The 19511-nt window shown below is 37.7% G+C and overlaps 1 protein-coding gene across 1 annotated transcript in view; it reads left to right on the top strand.

Annotated features, from left to right (window-relative positions):
- APBA1 (amyloid beta precursor protein binding family A member 1) overlaps window positions 1-19511 on the top strand; it is an 81051-nt gene that overhangs the window by 17187 nt on the left and 44353 nt on the right. Inside the window, exon 2 of the mRNA XM_044657360.1 lies at window positions 14032-14127. Coding sequence (XP_044513295.1) covers window positions 14032-14127 — 96 coding nt within the window. The remainder of the gene's footprint in view (window positions 1-14031; window positions 14128-19511) is intronic.

Here is a 19511-nt window from a genome sequence, read left to right as displayed (position 1 = left end):
GAATGGAATAGATAAATCATAGAATCGTTGATCTATAATAACAAGAGATCTCCATGGAAGTTAAGTGACTCACCCAAGATCATAGAGATAGCAATCAATAAATCAATCAACAAGTCTGTATTAATTGTCTATCATGAACCAGGCACTGGATATTCAAATACAAAGAATGAAATACCCCTATTTTCAATAAACTTATGTTCTTTTTTTTTTTTTTTATGAGACCCTTCGCCACCTCCATCAGGTGACTCAGATTCTTCGTCAACACTTCCTCTCTCCAAAAGCTTTCCACCTCACATCATACCCGGTGATGAGGATAGAATCTAACTAGCTTTGGGGAGCTTATTCAAATTTGGAGTGTTCCTCTTTTTTTTTTTAATGTGATTGATTTCTAAGACAGAAGAGAGGCAAAGGCTGGACAATTGAGGTCAAGTGAATTGCCCCAGATCACACATCTAGGAAATATCTGAGGCCAGATTTGAACTCAGGTCCTCCCAACTCCAGACCTGACACTCTATCCACTGTGCTACCTAGCTGCCCCAGTAAGGTCACATTCTAGTGGAAGTGACAAGTATTTGTAAAAATATATATAGCATAAATATAAATTATGTGTATGCATGTATATGTGTGTATACATATGTGTGTATTCATACACACACAAAATAGTTAAATAGAAGATAGAGTACTAACAACTAGGGCTCCAGAAAGTCTTCATTTAGAAAATGTGCCTTAGTGCACCTCCTAGGAAGAAAGGCATATGAGTCATAGCTATGGAGGGATGGCATTCTAGGCATGGGGGATAGCTATTGCAAAGGCATGCACATGGGAGATGGAGTGTCAGGAGTGAGGAATGGAGAGAAAGCTAGTTTGGATTAACTAAAGACTACCAGAAGGCAAGTAACATATATTGAGTGTGGAAAGATAAATTAGAGCCAGGCTATATGAGGCTGTAAAAGATAGTGAAGTTTATATTTTATTCTAGACACAATAGGAAGCCACTGAAGTTGGTTGAGGAGGGGTTGTTGCTATGTGATCAAGTCTGCACATAAGGAAAATTAATTTAATGTCAAAGACAAGATTTGAACACTCTCCTCCCCCCACTCCAGATCTTGTACCCTTCCCACTTTATCAGGCTCCCTCTGAGCTATCTGCTAGCACTTTTGGTCAAAGGTATGTTGCGTGGGAAGACTTAAGGCAATTTACTGATAAAAGAAGACGTGTTTTATTTTGTGTATGCCAGTTATCTGCACCATTTCTAAGCACTATGAACACTGAATTCCTACTATCTTTAAAAGGCCAACTTTTAAAACACTTCAGCTGATAATGAGCTCTTCTCTCCCCCCACCTTCAAGCCTTACAATTGGCTTTGCTTCTACATTTCTTATACCTTGGTGTATTATTTTATATTGTAGTTATATGTATCTATAGTATGTTCTCCTTCCAACATGTTAGCTCCATAAGGTCAGGGACCACATCTTGACTAAACTTTACCTCTCCCCCTGAGCCTAGCACACAAGATGCATTTAATAAAGGCTTATTAAATAATCAAAATTTAACTTTATATCACTGTGGCCAGGTTGGCATGTCTTTTCTTATCTACCAACCACCTTGGCTTTCCCTTTTTCACAGTCCTTCCCCAATTCCTGTTTTTTCATGAGCTCCTTCTAGTTCAGTTCAAGGAATATCAGAACCCTCCCTCAGTCACAACTGTTGGGTGATAATTAAGGAATTCTAGGACACCAGCCTGTTCGTTTGTGGTCAAACTGCTTCAGGGGGCACTTTTTCCCCACTCTTTCCATATGTTGATCATCTTGGCTATTTCAGGAAGATTATTATCCTGGCTGAGAGTCAGGCCTACCTTTTCTGCCTTTCTTGGTATTTCCTGCACTATCAGCAGATACTATAAGTTGAGGACCATCAGTGATAGTCATAGAAATGATCTCTAGTCTACCGTGTAAGCAGAAGCCAGTGCCTTAGATCAAGGACTCTAAATTTTTCTTTTAAATTATTTTGTTTTTGCATTCCCTGAAATTCCAAATATACCCTTCATTTAACCTTTGCCTCTTATTGAGTAAGGCATCTCTTGTAACAAAGAATAAAAAAGAAAAAAAAGCACTTCAACAAAATTAACCAATATATCCACTATATCAGTATCTGAAATGTTTCCTATACATTGGTCTATATGTCTGCAAAGATGGAAAGGAGATGCATTTTTTTCACCTTTTCTCCAGGTCATATCTTGGTAATGTTATAATTATTATTATACAATAACAATAATAATAGCTAACATTTACATAGCATTTTCAGGTTTGCAAGGCATTTTATAAATATTATCAAAGTCTGGTCCTCACAATGAGATTGTCTTTATTTTTATCCTCATTTTACAGATAAGAAAACATAATAACTATTAAATTTATTGAGAGGGGTTTTGTTCTTACCACATACACTATGATATTGCTTTCCTGGTTTTCATACTGCTGTAGACCCCTTGTCAATCAGTCTGCCCTGCTATACTAAAATCCTATATTTTTACCACAATACTTACTCTGCATAAGTTCATTAGTCTTCCCACACTTTCCTGCATTCTTTATATTTATCATTTATTAAAACACATTGACAATCAGTCATCAAACTACAAGCATTAAGTACCAAGAAGTGTTCTGGTTCCTGGTTACAAGTAATGAAACTATTTGAATATTTGATCTGTAAATTTGCAGTGGACATGCAACCCCTAATAGTAGTCCAAAATGACAGTCTTCCCCCATCCCCTTCTCCCTTTTGCCCCCACTCTCTAGTTTTTAGACCTCTTCTTCACAAGTCCTGTAAGCCTAACAGTTTTCTGCATGTGTGAAGGTTTGTGATCACACCTCCAAGAAGAGTGTACTGTCCCCAGAAATAGCAGCCTTACCCCTACTGGGAACAAGCAAGACAACAGTTTTCTCTAAAACTAGGAGCCTCGGAAGATAATGATGCTAGAGCTCTTAACGCACAGCTTCACAGGAAATTCTTTCGCAAAAAAGAGTTAATATGAATGGGTCAGACTCCATGTGAAGTCATCCCATCTCCGATTACAAGTTGCATTATTGAATTCGGGCATATAACACCACTGGGGAGGGTGGGGGGTGGGCAGTGAACACAACCTTTCCCAAGCATTGAGATAAAAAGTTTATTCTCAGCCTCCAAAGTCAAACAGGCACACTTAAGCCAGGACTGCTTCATAAACAACACCGGGGAAGATGGAGAATTTTTGGATGTACCAGATGGAGTATCATGAAAGAAAGGTAGGTGGATCCTCAGGCATCAAAAATGATGTGACTGCTTTCATTTGAGCGAGTTATTCCTCATCTTTCATTTGAAATGAGAGTGTTCTCTGTATTTCTCTTGTTGACAGTCATAGCAAACAAACAAAACAAAAAGGGATTTCAGGAGCTTTGATGAGGCTTCCTAGTTTTTCAGCAGTGTTTGATATCAGTAAATATACAGATTTGGGCAAAGGAAATGCCATTTTCTTCTTTGGCACGGAGGATTCTGAGGCTACAGAGATTGTTACCTCTTCCTGTTCACCCTGTGTTATTTCTCCCTCAGTTCTAGCAAATTGATTAATTTAAGCTTTGTAACCCCAAATTCAATGCTGTGTTGTTCCTTTTACTTCAGCTATGCTAATGAAAATAAATGTAAATGAGGACCTCCCTGAATCTGCCCTCTTGCCTGCACAAGGAATTGTTCTCCTAACATCCCCCTATTGGGTAGCACAGCAATTTATAATTTCTCAGCTGTCTCTCTAATCATCTTAGTATTTTCTTCTGCAGGATTATTAGACCAAATCATAAAATAACTGTCAAAAGAGTTCTCGTATAACCTCCCTTAATGGAGAAATGATTAGAAGACTGCTTGGAAGAGTCCACTGTAAGACTTCCCCACCCCCTAAGATTTTTGAGCAAAAATAACAGTGACAGCATTTCAAAGAAAAAAAATTCTTTGCAGCTACTGATTTTATCAGATAGTAAATGCCCATTCTTATGGAACTAAGATATTGATTTATGATCAAATTGTTTGTTTTAAATTGAGAATGTGACTTTCAAGGCTTGGAACTAGCTCATTTAGAAGACTAGAAAATAATTTTTAAGGCTTTATAGTGAAAATGTCTCTCATCCTCTTCTCTGGGAAATAGTGGATTTTGGTGCATGTCATATACTTAAAGTAAGTTTCATAGTTTTTCCGATTTGTGGATGTTTAAAAGTACATTTCTCTTTGAGTGAGGGAAATGAGGAAATGATTAAAATAGTTTCACAGATGGCTATCTTAAAATGTTCAAATTAAGTTAAATTCCATTCATTATGAAGATGCATGTGCAAAAAAAATTCATTATGGCCAGACTATCATTTTAATGATATTATTAGAACATACTGTGCCTTTGATAATTTCCATACTTCACCATATTAAGGAAAATCAAAATATGTAGATAAATAGATAGCTTAAATTGAGGTAGTGTGTAATATAGTTAATAATGCAATTTTAAATTTCAGAAGCATAAGGGTAAAAAATAACTAATATATTTGCTTTGTTATCAAGTTGTTTGTTTTTTAAAAACTTAGATAAATGAGAAGAAAATGTCTTTTGATGACTTGGGAGAAGAGAGGGAAATCAGATAATATACACCAGAAGCCTAAGGATCAATCTCATGAGAATACAGAAAACTGAGATTCTTTCATGTAGTCTCTGAAAAAATGCAATTTAATAATTTATAAGTAATTACTTTGAACAGTGCTCTGTGCTAAATGCTGAGGATACAAGAATGCCTGCCCTCAATGAGTTTATCATCTATCAGATAAAAATAACTATATTTCAAAAATTAATGGAGACTTCAAGGAAACATCTGAATTGAGTTTTGAAGAAAAAGGAAAAAATTTCCAAAGCTCTGGAGGAAGGACATTTTAGACATGTGGAACAGCCTAAATAGATGCACGGAAGCAGGACAGGTCACTGCTAGCCTAGACTGGCTAGAATGTTCAGTGTATGAAATGAAGTAGTATGAAATAAAGCTAGAAGATTAGTTTGAAATTGAGATTTTTTTTTAGGGCAAACAATAGGCAATAGGAAGCCAGTGAAGATTTTAGAGCAAGTGAATGATATAATCAGACCTACCCAAAAGAAGGATTTCTTTGAAAACTATATGAAGACTGGATTGAAGAGGGAGAAAACTCGAGACAGGTGTGCCTATTAAGATACTATCATGGGGGTAGCTGGGTAGCTCAGGAGATTGAGAGTCAGGCCTAGAGACGGGAGATCCTAGGTTCAAAGCCGGCCTCATTCACTTCCCAACTGTGTGACCCTGGGCAAGTCACTTGATCCCCATTGCCCACCCTTACCACTCTTCCACCTATGAACCAATGCACAGAAGTTAAAGGTTTGAAAGAAGAAAAAATTAAAAAAAAAAGATACTATCATTATAGTCCAAATGAGTAATAATGAAATTGTAGCTTGTGATGGTAATTGTGAGATTATAAAGCAGAGTCATGAAGTTGTTTCTGAAGTCAGAAGACCTGGATTCAAGTTCCAACCATACCATTTATTGCCTCTGTTCTGGTAGCTAGTACCTTCATTTCTCTGATTATCTATTTGTTCATCTGTTTTGTTCTGTTTGTGTAAAGGAAATTCTTTCAATAGAACCTGAGGTCCTTATGAGTCAGAATTATTTTGCTTTTGCTATTTTTCATGGGCAACTAGATAGTACAGTAGATAGAGTGCCAGACCTGGAGTCAAGAAGACCCAAGTTCAGATCTGGATGCAGACAAATACTTGCTGTGTGGCCTTGGGCAAGTCACCTAACCCTACTTGCCTTGGTTTCCTCAGTTATAAATTCAACTGGAGAAGAAAATGGCAAACTCTTCCAGTATCTTTGCCAACAAGACCCCAAATGAGGTCACAGAAAATTGGACATCACTGAAAAACAAGTGAATGATAATAAATGGTAACAGTATAAAAAGCATTGACTCAAGGCCAAAGACCTGGGTTCAGACCCTATCTCTAATGCTTACTACTGAACCTGTATGACCCTGGCAAAGCAAAGACTTAATTGATCTGTAAAATGAAGGAGGTGAACTAAATGCCCTTTGAAATCTCTTCCAGGCTGGAAAGAACTATATGAATGTGAGCTAATGTCATTAATAATCATTGAAGAGAGGAGCTGGATAAGAAAAATATTATAGATGAATTGACAGGATTTAGCAACTGATTCAATGTAGGGATGTTTGGGGAGAATGGGTGGGAAGAGTCAAGGATGACTTCAAGATCTCTAACCAGGATGACTGGGAAGATGATGGTGCCATCAATACAGTAAAGAAGTTAGAAGGTAGAAGGTAGGGAAAATCTAGGGACATATATTGAGTTTAGTTTTGAACATGTTGAGTTTGAGAAGCCGGTGGGACATCCAATGGACAGTTAGAAATGAGAGGCTATAGATACTTAGTTCTATTTAGAGGACAAAGAGAGATTTGGGAGTCATATATTGACGGGTGTTTTGGAGATGTGGGATTACCATGATGAGATTACCATGGAAGAGGGTAGAGAGGGAAAATAAAAGAGGATCTAGGACAGAGACTTGGTTGTTGTTCGTCATATTTGAAGAGGACCAAAGTGGAATCACTGGTGATATCTTTTGACTTGTACATAAATTGGATTTGTGTGGCAGAGTTGCATAAAGTCGTCAGCCTCACTCTCCAAGAGTCTTTGAAGTCCAATGGCAAAACAAAAGTCAGATGATGACTGGTGATGGCTCAGGATGCAGCAGATGACTTTGGCTTCTTTGATGTCTGATCAAGCTCTTAAGTGCTCCATAGCACCAGCTTCCACTGCCTTCATGGCTGTTAGAATAAATTGTTCTCATCCACCTTTTCTACCTGGGGAAGTCTTCACATGCCTGGGGTAGACACTCCCCTAATTCACCAAAAGATTTGTTGCTCATTGTTTATCTTCAGCCTGAGCTAACCTGCCTCCCCAGATGGTTTTACCAGGGGGTAACCACTTCTTGCTACATGCTACAGCTTCTTGGAGCCACTGTTGAGAGTTGAGTGCCAGGTGAACTCCAAAGGTGGATAAGCAACCCTGAAATGGTCTTGACAAGCCCTCACACCAGAAGTATTAGTCTTCCCTGAAAACCTCATGCATTCAATACCTCTGCTTGGGAACTAGAATAATAAAGATAAACCACTAAAAGATACTGAGGGGAAAAAAGTCAATCAGTCAATCACCCAATAAGTTCCCTCTGTGGGCCAGGTGGTATGTGGTAGACATTGAAAATACAAAGAATAAAATAATCCCAAACAAACTAGTCAGAAAAATAGGAAGATTACCTATCAGAAGAGAACAATGTCACATCAAAGGATAACAAAGAGCAAGAAAGAAGAGATGCCAAATGCCACAAAAGCATCAAAAACAAAGCCAAGGTGGTTGGTAGATAAGAAAAGACATGCCAACCTGGCCACAGTGATGTAAATTTGTCAGAAAGCCCTAAATAAGTTCAGAAAAAGAAGTTTCAGTAGAGGGATCAGAAGCCAAAGTGCAAGGGGTTGAAGAATCCTGAGAGAGTAGAGACAATTAAGCTTATTAGATTGGTTTGGTTTTGGCAGTATTAAGGAGAAATGAGTCCCAAGCTTGAAACAGGAGCAAGGTAAAGGGAAAGCTTTGTAGGGTGGGAGGACAGGGGGAGGGAACAGTGAACAGATCTGTAAATGGAAGGGAATGACCACTTAAGGGAGAGGTTGAACATGAGATGAGAGATGAGCAGTGGAGTAAGACCCTAAAGAAGATGAGAAAGGTTCAAGTGAGCAGAAATCAGGTTGAGTGTGAAAAGCAAGAGATGGAGGGAAGCTGTAGGAGAGATAGAAAGGTAGACATCCATCGTGCTTAGAGGAATTTGAGAGTTCTGATTCTCAGAGGGAGAAAAATTTCAGATAACTGTATCATTTATCCTCTCTGACACATATGAAGTTGAGTGAGAGACCAGAGTGTTAGAAGGATCATTAATATGGATCAAATAGTGGACTTGTAGCCTGGACACCTGAGAGTTACACTCCTAAATTACATTGACATTTACACATGAGTGTTTAAGTGTGGACAAGTCACTTCTTTATTTACTCATCTATCAAATAGTCATAATATCTGTTCTAGTCTGAAATGAGGATGATAGTGTTCCCATTAACTACCTCAAAAGGTTGTGGTAAGAAAAGTATTTTGTAAACTTCTCAATTGCCATGTAAATATGCGCTATTGCTATTAATGTTGGTGATATTAACTTTGTATCACCATGTGTCAAGGCAGGGTAGGGATTGAGTGAAGAGGAAAACCAAGTGCTGAAATTACTGGATGTTAGAAAGATGTCCTGGAAGTGGATATAGTACAGTAAAAAGGATATCTGACCTTAATTGTTGAATGATAATAGCAGAGCAAAGAACTGGCCTTGAGGATTAAACAAAAGACCTATTTGTCCTCCTAGCCCTATAAGTAAGAACAAGGGTAAACAGAAGTGGGAGATGGTAGTAAGGGATACAGTGTCTTCAGGAAAGCCTTATTTTCATAGGTGGAAATAGTCTGAGGAGAATCTATATTGACAGTTGATCAGATTTAGAGTCTAATGTTTAAGGTGAAAAAAAGTTATTAAAACTGAGTAAGAGAAAGCTAAGCTGAATAAGGATAAGCATGCAGGGAGAGATAACCACTAAAAGGAATGTATCTGCATTAGAGATTCAAATGGGTCCATTACTAGAATTAATAATACTCTTTGTTCTAGGAAATACCTTTTAAATCCTATATAGAAAAGAGGATGGAATTGATACCTAAATCTGTGGTACCATCATTGGGCTTAAATGGAGATAATAAATATCATATTTATTAATAAAAATCATAACAAAGTAAGTATTGGTGAAGCCAGAGATAGATAGATTGATAGATAGATAGATAGATAGATAGATAGATAGATAGATAGATAGATAGATAGATAGATACAAAAAAGATAACTTAATAAGTAATTTCTTCGAATGAGACATTCTTTAAGTGTGGAGATACACATATAAATTAATAAGCAAGCAGAGCCTTGTCCTCAGCGAGCTTATATTCTCATAGAAAGGGTATTCTAATGGTCAGGGTGACACACACTCACCTTAGACACTTTCTGCAAATTTCTGTAAGTAGCTATGCCATGACCATCTAGGACATTGCAAGGGCTATTGCCTAGCCGTTACCATTCTTCTGCCTTAGAACTGTTACATAATATTGATTCTAAGATGGAAGGTAATGGGTTTTAAATAAAGAAATGAAATAAAGAAAAATAAATAAATAACAAAATCTGATAAAATCCTGGAAACAAGTTGACTCTCAACTAGCAAAGATCTTTATGGCAGAACCCCTTGAACTCTGAACTCTTTCAGTTGCTCCTCATCTCCATGATGAAGCAGTGAACTATTTCCATCCAACCTTAGAAGAAGCAGTATCTCCTTCAGGAGTCTTTGTTGTTGAAAGGGAAAATAAGAACACCCAATCAAAGTATAAACAGGCAGGAAGCAGAGAAAAGCAGCTAGCTGGCATATCCTAAGATCTTGATGGGAATTTCCAAATAGCTTATATAGATTTAAGGTTCAAACTGTATTCATCTGGTACCACATGATATTTGCCTATCATCACTCGCCTCACTCCCACTCACCTCCTTTAGGAAGTACATGGTAGATACTCAAAATACTTGGCACAGTGGATAGGGGGCCAAGTCTGGAGTCAAGAAAACTTGAATTCAAATCCTATTGACTATCAGGGTGACCCTGGACAAGTCCCTTAGCCTCTGTTTCCAGCAGTTTCCTCAACTGAAATTGAGGATTATCACAGCACCTACTCTGAAGGGTGAAGAACAAATGAGATAATATTTGTAAAGTGCAGGTTGCCTATTCAGTTTTGGATTGGACTCATGGGCCATTGAGATCCCCTACAGATGTGAGCCTGCTGCTACTGACTTTCCCCACACCCAGCTCCAAACCATGCTCAATGTTTCATTTGCCATATTGAAGAGAGATTGCCTTTATCCCAATAGATTAGAGCCTTGAGAACTAGGATAGCTGTGGTTTCCCAAAATGAAGCTTTTCAGAGTATCTGTCCATTAAGATTTTTTTCTACTCCACTAATAGTGGATAATATATTAGCTCCATTACACTCTTGAAAACTAAAGAAAGTTAGGGAGCAGTTAGGTGCTTCTATGGATCTGGCCACAATTTGTGTGACCCTAGACAAGTCTTACCACTTTTCTGCCTTGGAAGCAATACTCAATATTGATTTTTAAGATGGAAGGTAATAGTTTAGAAAAAAGAAAAGTAAAGAGAGTTATCTGTGATTTCTAGGATTTTTTTTCCACTTTGGGGACAATATATCAGTGTAAAATCATGGAAGTCAAAAAGAGTTTGGTTTTTTTTTGCAACAACAGAGAATATGAGATGGGGTGACTGAGAAAAACAGTGGCTGCTGCTCTTCTAAACATATTGGTCAACACAATCTTCAGGGATAGAACCTTTGATTTTATTGGCATAGGGAGCTTTCTGCGAGGAGATCCTCTGTCCCTGCAATGTATCATTTTAGAGGGTCTTCTGGGACACTAGGAGGTTAAGTGTCTTGTCTAGTCACAGAGCTATCATGTGTCAGAGGGACAACTCAATTCTAGGTTTTTTACTACTCCACCATATTAATTTTCCATCCCTCCTTACAGTTTTAAAATCTGTATGTAATATAAATAGGTCATGATTTAGGAAGTAATCATTACCCTCAATCTTGTCATTTCAATGACAGCTTCCAGCTCACATAAGAATTATTATGGGACTCAGATGAGATACTCTGTTAGAATCCAGGGGTATGTCCTATCTGTGATGCGGAAGGATATCTGTTAGTATCTAAGGTGTCATGGCCAGAGGGAAAAGGTTGCCCTTTCATCAGAAAGCAAATAAATCCGTGTGGTTCAATGGAAAGAACACTGGATTTGGAGTACAAAAACCAGAATGCAAAATATTGCATTAGGTTCACAACATTGATAAAATTGATAAAAACAAGCTGATAAAATGAAACAGTGGGCCCCGATTTCCCACTTCTTCTACCTCCTTCTTCCCCCTGCCCCCCCCAACTGCCTTTAGACAGGAATCTTTCTCATTGCAAAAACCAGCAAATTTACAAATAATATAATTGGTTAACTGGGAGGCATATGATTTAGTTGCTCAACTAGGAATTAGGAGGACCTAAATTCAAGTCAGACACTTAGCTGTGCAATCCTGGGCAAATTGCTTAACCTTCCTGCCTCAGTTTCTTTATTTATAAAATAATAATAAGAGTACCTATCTTCCAAGCTTGTTGTAAGGATTAAAATGTGATATTTGTAAAATTCTTTGAAAACTTTAAAGTGCTATATAAGTGATAGCTATGCTAGCTATTTTTTTCAAAGGCATGAAAAATAAATAAGAACTAGATGAGGAAATGGAACCTGTTGCAATATTCTGAACAGGCAGCTAGGCTACATGGTAGATAGGGTACCAGATTTGGAATCAGGAATATTTGAGTTCAAATCCTGCCCAGGCAAGTCAGTTCATGTCTATCTGCCTCAGTTTCCTCATCTGTAAAATAAGAGGGTTTTACAACATGACCTCTACGGTTCCTTCTATCTCTAAATGTGTAATCTGTAATCCCCTGGGTAGAGGCAAGGAGAGTTTTTCCACATTGAGAATTCCTCTCACTGATGAAACCATTGTCCTGAACTTTAAATACACACACAGAGCTATCAATTGAAAATTAATATAAGAGAATATATACTATATTATTTCAAATACACATTACATTAAAAAAAACACAACTGATTCCTCAAAGGTCATCTGAGGCCTCTTGACTATAGTTCAAACCAAGATATACAGTAGATTGTTCTCTTTTTCCTGGTCTGTCATGTCTGTCATCTCTCCATACAAGCTGTGATAGCACTCCAATGGATCTCTTTCCTTTGTGTAAATATTTAAGAACTTGACCGTGTCATCACCTCTGTGTCTGAAATCATGTAGAGCATATAGGTTGAAAAAAAACCTACCAGGTCCCATGACAGAGAACTATGCCAGACTGCTTGTTGAATAGAGTGATTTGTATGTTTTCCCCATCTCTTTCCTGTCCATTTTGTACCTTCTTCTTTCCTGAGAGACAGCCTGTTAAAGAGATATTACTTTTATAGTTTTGCTTGATGAGCCCCCCCCCTTTAGCTCAAGTAACCCCTCATACCTCCTCAATACCTTGTGGGAAATTCCCTTTTCCAGGCAATGCTTTCCCTAATGTTTCTCTAAGCATCATTTTGATTACTCCATTGAGCTAAGATCAGACTGAGGGATTTCTAGGACACAGAGAATCTAAATTATTGGTTGCCAACAGGCAAATAAAGTACCATGTTTTTGTGCCATCTTTTAGCTTTATTTTCTCCAATTTTAAATTTGAGCTCCAAAATTCATATTTGTTTAGTTTTTTTTTAAGTCTTACCTTCTGTGTTAGTATCATTTCTAAGACAGAAGAGCAGCAAAGGCTAGGAAACTGGTGTTGTGACTAGCCCAGGGTCATATAGCCAGGACGTGTCTGAGGCCAAATTTGAACCCAGTTCCCCAGGCCTGCACGTGTGGCATTTTATCCACTATGGAACCTTGCTTCCCCTTTCATGTTTTATTTTTTAAATTATATTTTTATTTTTATTTTGAATATTTTCCCATAGCTACATTTTTTATGTTCTTTCCCTCTCCCCAAACCCCCCTCAACCCCCTTAGACGACGCACAGTTCCACTGGGTTTACATGTATCATTGATTAAAACCTAATTCCACATCCCTTTCATTATAGTACTATTTAGCACTCCAGAAAACTCAAAAGTTTCTTAGAAAGAAAATGACAAGCATTGAAAAGAAAACTGAAAAATATTAGGTTTCATATATTCATTTTTGGAAGGGTTTTTTAAATTATTTGTTTTGTTGTGGTTTTTGTTTGGTTTGGATGGCTTGGATCTGTGATTCCATCTTTGAAGGGAGTACCAGGTGAAATAAGACCCTCTATTAGTGAAGATCTTTAATACTATATTTTTGGGGTTTTTAATTCAATTTTATTTTATTTTCTGTTTCAAAATCTCTCCCTCCTTCCACTCCTCCCCAATCCACTGCAAAGTCACAAAATATAAAACCCAGTACAAATATGAAGTCATGCAAAACAAATTTCTACATTTGTCAGGTTCCAACAAAAAAAATACCAAGAAAAAAATAAAAATAAGAGAGGAAAAATGAAGGAAGGAAGGAAGAAAGAAAGAAAGGAAGAGAGAAAGAGAGAAGGGAGGGGGAAAAAGAAAGATGCTTTAATTTGCGCTGCGAGTTCATCAGTTCCCTATCCGAAGGCAAATAGCATTTTTCATTATGAATCCTCTGGAACTGCAGGAGTTGCCTTGGAACATGGAGAGATTGGGTGACTTGCTTCTGATCGGAGAGGGCAGATAGGTGGCATAGTGGATAGAGTGCCTAGCCTGGAGTTAGGAAGATTCATTTTCCTGAGTTCAGATCTGACTTTAGCCTCTTATAAGCTGTGTGACCCTGGACAAGTCACTTAATCCTGTTTGCCTCAGTTTCCATCTTCTGTAAAATGAGTTGGAGGAGTAAATGGCAAACCACTAATATATCTTTTCCAAGAAAATCTCAAATGGTTAATGAAAAATTGGACACAACTAAAAATGACTGAACAACAAATCTGATCACAGGCACAAGTTGTATATGTTGGAGGCAGAACTTGCTTGCACTGACAGGATTTGAATCTCATTCTTCCTGACTCCAAGGGCAGTTCTAGCCACTCTAGCCACATTAGAGAAATGATCATTATGCCAAAAAAAATTATTTTTTTAAATTTACACTTTTATGTTCTGCCTTTCTTAGAGCTCTCTACTTCCTTTCCCCCCAAACTAAGAGGTTCACTTAGTCACTCAGGTTTTCCTGATTTTGTTTCCTTACGGTGTCTAGTCTCCATCTCCTGATTCTTCCTCTCCCCGGGGTGCTGAATCATCGAGCAGACAGCATCAGCAAGATGACCTGCCGGAATCTTCCACTAATAAAGAGGTAGTCATTGTTGATGCCATGGGCCCCTCTCTTTCTAATCCAGTTCCTTTTCAGGATTCTTTGCCCTTTCCCCTTCCTCTATTATAGATTACAAGACCAATTCACAGTGGGGGGAAAAATTCTGGCTTTTAAATGTATTCTCCAATATATGCCTTTTGTTGTTGTTTTTCTGTTCTTGTGATTTCATTAGTGTTTGAATTCTCCTGGCAGGAAAGCCTCTTCACCAGAGCTGATGGGCAGCTCTTCCAAAACTGAAAGTCTAACTTAAAGGATTGTCTGGAGAGGGGGGAATAGGGCAAAAAGACCCAACCCTGCTACTTTTCTGACAATATGTCTTGCCTTCTGATATCTGATATTAATAAATTGTGCTCCACATTTAGTCTTTCCCCAGTATACATTTATGACATTTTAAGGGAAACTATTATGAAAATTGACTCCACTGGCTCAACTCACCCCCCCTTTTAAAGGTCTAGGCCAGTGGTTCCCAAACTTTTTTGGCCTACCGCCCCCTTTCCAGAAAAAATATTACTTAGCCCCCTGGAAATTAATTTTTAAAAATTTTAATAGCAATTAATAGGAAAGATAAATGCACCTGTGGCCATCACCACTCTCCTGGATCGCTGCAGCACCCACCAGGGGGCAGTGGCGCCCACTTTGGGTATCACCAGCCTAGGCTAAGGAGAGGCAGTATGCCATAGTGGGCTGTGGATAGTGTTTGGATAGTGGTTTTGAGTAGTAGGCCAAAGTTAGAACCAAGAAGACATCTTGCCTCTAACACTAGCTGTGTGTGGGACCTTAGGCAAGTCCCAACACTTGTTTCCAGGCAGCTCTTTAAAATTCTAGGTCTGCTATTTTTTTCAGTAGTAACCCTATTTGGGATTTTATTGGCAAAGATACTAGAACAATTTGCCATTTCTTTCTGCAGCTCATTTTACAGATGAGTAAATTGAGGCTAACAGGGTTAATTGACTTGCTCAGGGTCACATAGCCAGTAAATGTCAGAGGCCAGATTGGACACAGACAGGTGAGTCTTCCCCACTCCAGGCCTCCAGGCATTCTATATACTATACCACCCAGCTGCCTTGGAGACTCTTAAATCCAGGTAAGCATTGGGAAAGAATAGTTTACAACCCACCTCTCCCCCCCACTTAGGGGATTCCCCACTGGATTGGAATTATAGGTCATTATTTCCCCCTACAGGGCTCCAGAGCTAGGTCACTCTAGAAAAACAGGGAGTTAGGCACTTTGTAATTTTTTTGTAATTTCTTTGGTTTAATTCCCAGGAGGGGAAACCCTCTGATCAATGCAAGTCAGCAGCCATTTTTCCCCCCAAGACTCCTGTGGGAAGCTCTATGATCTCATTGACATGTATCCTCCTTCTAATGCTGAAACAAAATACTTTTCAGTAAAGGAAAATTTTCATCTCCTCTGTGACCTCTTTTATACGCTAGCAAATAAGTAAATGCTAGCACTAATTGCCACTTACACCTATTAATAACCTGATACTGAGCTCTGATATCATCTGTGTGGGAGATCAGTTACCTCTAAATACTGCAGTTGTCTAATTATCACAGAGAATATTTGTTTAAAAAATTTAAATACAAAATGAATGATTATGTCATTTTTTTACCCTGTCTGGTTAAAAACAAGATGGTACAATAAATTACATTTATTTACCTTCAGGAGCAAATCTCTGTTACTCATGAGAGGCATCATGACCTAGGGGATAGAGATCTGGGTTCAGATTCTGTCTTTGCTACATACTAGTCTTGTGATGTTGGAGAAAGTCATTTAACCTCTCATAGCACCAGGTAACTTTCTGAGACTTAAATTGCAAAGCATTTTTAAGAATCTGCATTGATATAGGGATTTTGTTTTGTTTTGTTTTTTTGGTTAAATAATTTTTTTTGGTTTTGTTTGTTTATATCATCATTGTTTTCCTCATTGCTCCCCTTCCTTCCCTCCCAGAGAGCCATCCCATTTAACAGATAGTATTTTTAAGGATTTAAAAAAGAGAGGAAAAACCCTGCATAACTGATCAGTACATCAAAAAATTCTAAGAATTACATGCAACACTTACGGACCTCCCACCTCAGCAAGGTGATTGGATGGGTGTCTTTATTTCCCTTCTTTTGAGATATGCTTGTTCTTATAATTTTTGCAACATTGATTTCCTGAAACATTTACTTAACTATCAAGCCAGTCAGAATTATGTTGGCTATGTTGGTCTACTCTCAATAGAGTTAATAAGTGAATAACTTCTTTCTGTTTACATTGTATACTGTCTTGGTATATGTTGTTTTCTGGGCTCTGCTTTTTTTCACTCTGCATCAATTCATGTAGATCTTTATATCCTTCTCTGGACTAATCCCGTTCGTCATTTCTTGGAGTATAATATTATTTCATTATGTTCTTGTACTACCATTTGTTTAGCCATTACCCAGTCAGTGGGCATCTACTGTTTTTAATTCTTTGCTCTCACTAAAAGTGCAGTTATAAATATTTTAGGATATGTAGGGAAAGTGGCCTATAAGCCTAGTAATTGCATCTTTAGGACAAAGGATATAAGTATTTTAGTCATTTTATTTATATAAATCTAAAATACATCTTCTACATCAAGCCCTCTGGAGAAATATGATAAAAAGATTTTTTTCCCATTCAACTGCTTCCCTTGTCTTAGGTGCATTAATTTTCTTAGATTTTCTGTTTCATGCAAAAGTTAGCTAGGTATAGGGAATTTCTTACCTAGAGCACTCTATATTGATGAAATAAAAATTAAAAACAAATATCTGTAGGGAAATCCCATACAAAAAGATAATCCACTTTCTACTGAAGATCAGTCAAGGAGGAATATTGTAGCTTTCAAAAACCAATTGGAATTAAATTAATCAACAGAAAGACATTTAAAATATAATACCTCCTATTATGCTTTATAAATGCTTCACTGTTCATCAGGACTTACCAAACTATGACCTACAGGTAGATGAGGTAGCTTGGGATTGGGTCTGATGGCACTCTCACCAGCCTACTTTCTGGCTTTTCCCATTTTCTGCCTCACACTTAATTTATAATGCATGACTGGGTGAGAAGGAAATGGAGAAAAAAGTCAGGAATGGCAGCCCCGCCAGCAGTAGCAATAAAATCAAAACTTGATAATTGCTTGAAAGGGCTGCAAGTGTTTGTGGCAAGTGTTGATTAGGTGCAAATATGCAGATGAGCATGCCCTTACAGGCATCCTAGCAACTCCATTCATCTTTAGGTGGCCCTTAGGAAATTCCCTAGGAAGAGGACTGCTCTGTAGCCTTTGGCTTTCTTTGATCTGAGAGTATTACTTCTATTAAATTTAATCTTCACTACTAAGGGTTGGGTGACCCCATTAGTCTCTTTCTGTCCACCTAGTAGAAAACAAAGTGCTAACCAGACATCTTAACATTTACCAATGTACATCTACACGTCCATAGAAGCAAATGTTGGTTTTTCAGTTTCTGTGAGGATCGGTGCTTGTTTCTGCATAGCTTTTTAAAAATTATTTTTAAAACCTTCTGTGCATGCAGTAATTAGCCATTTCTTTAAATTTAAGAAAATCATTTCCCCATTAAAAATATACACAGATGAGACATGCTACCTACTGCCTGACAGAAATGACTGACTCAGAATACAGAATGAGTTGGATTTTTTTGACATGACCAGTACAGCAGTTTGTATCGCTTGACATGAATATGTCTTACAAAGGTTTTGTTTTTCTTTTTCCTTTTTCTTTTCCTAGTGGGTGGAGGAAGAGATAGTAGATATTTGTTCACTTAAAAAATCAATTAAAAAGACACACTGCTTCAGAGTCTATAAAATATAGTCCTCATCATCATAGGTAATATTTATATAGTGGCTAGAATATGACAGGCACTATGCTAAGTGCTTACAGTTATCTCACTGCCACCTTTGGGAGACTGGGGCTATTATCCCCATTTTACAATTGAAGAAACTAAGGTAAAGATGAGTTAAGTGACCTGTCCAAGATCACACAGGTATTGTCAGAGGCTGGATTTTAATTCAGGGCTTCCTGACTCCAGGCCCACTCTAACCAATGCACCCAGTCATTCCCTAGTCATGAACTTGTAAAGAGAAACAGAGGAAAAGCAGTGAGTATCCTCTTTTCTGTATTTCTAAAATGAAAGATTAAAAAAACTATATTAGAGTTATTCTTTTTGTATTCAGGTCTGTACCCAGGAGGCTTTTCTTGAATTTAGCTTTCAATAAAGTATTCATTTACCCAGTTAATATCCAAGCAGAATCTGGGCTGGGTAATTGGATATAGCTTGAGCCGAGCCAGTCTGATTGAACTGAGTGGACATCTCAGTCTGAAGGCCACCCAGCTCAAGGGCATAAATTGCATTTAAAAGTCTATAGCCTTGCCAAAAAGGACTGTCTTCTTTGGAGCTATTTAACTGACTGTCAAGTCAATCAGAATTATGTTGGCTCTGTTGGTGTAGTCTCAACAGAATCAAATAACATATTTGTTGTACTAACTCTATTCTCTGTTGATTTTAAATGAAAGGCCAATCAGTGGAACAGGCTTCTAGAGATTTGATGGCCCTCTTTTCTGTAGGTTTCCATTCTTGATCTCCTTTTGCTGCATTTCTTCCTATATGCACTGATAGCCAATAGCCATCATTTCAAGTTTCTCATCCCCTTGGGCTTATTCCTTGGGTTGAAACACAGTTTACCCTTCTTTGAACAAGAGAGGCATTTTAGGAATATTCAGACTATACATTTGGTATAATGAGCCATTTCATTACAATGAACACACTCCATGAAAAGTTCTCTTTAATGAGTTGCCAGATGTTATGCATTTCAAGATTAACTTGAAGGTCTTTTACTCTTCTAAATTATGTTAAATTACTTGTCATTAGCTTGGTCCTGAGTAGTTTAGATAACATTTAACATTTTCATTTCTAAAGTGCTATGCAGATGTTAGCTAATTAATCCTTTCTTTTGTCCTTGTGAGATAAATACTTTTTCTCATATTCCAGGTGAGGAGACTCTACCAAGAAATTCTGAATGAGTACCCTTGGCATCCTCACCCTCTCCTTCCCACAGCAAGAAGGTTGTTAGTCTAGGTCCTAACATTTATTCCCAGAATGCTGGGTTCTGCTCTTTCTCTCACAAGAAAAATACTTAGTGATGAACATCTCACAAGAAAAATACTTGGTGATGAACATCTCTCACAAGAAAAATACTTAGTGATGAACATCTAATATCTGGCATAGTCTCAGCATAGAAAGATTAATGGGTTTAATTAATCAGTAAATATTTACTAAACACCTACCCTACAGAGTGCCAGCTTAAAATTATACTGAGACCTGAGGATACAAAGAGGCAAAAGATAA

This window comes from Gracilinanus agilis, chromosome 1, assembly GCF_016433145.1.
Source record: "Gracilinanus agilis isolate LMUSP501 chromosome 1, AgileGrace, whole genome shotgun sequence".
Classification (NCBI taxonomy): Eukaryota; Metazoa; Chordata; class Mammalia; order Didelphimorphia; family Didelphidae; genus Gracilinanus; species Gracilinanus agilis.
The sequence above is the reverse complement of the archived record's forward strand: the minus strand, read 5'-3'. Positions and strand labels throughout refer to the sequence as shown.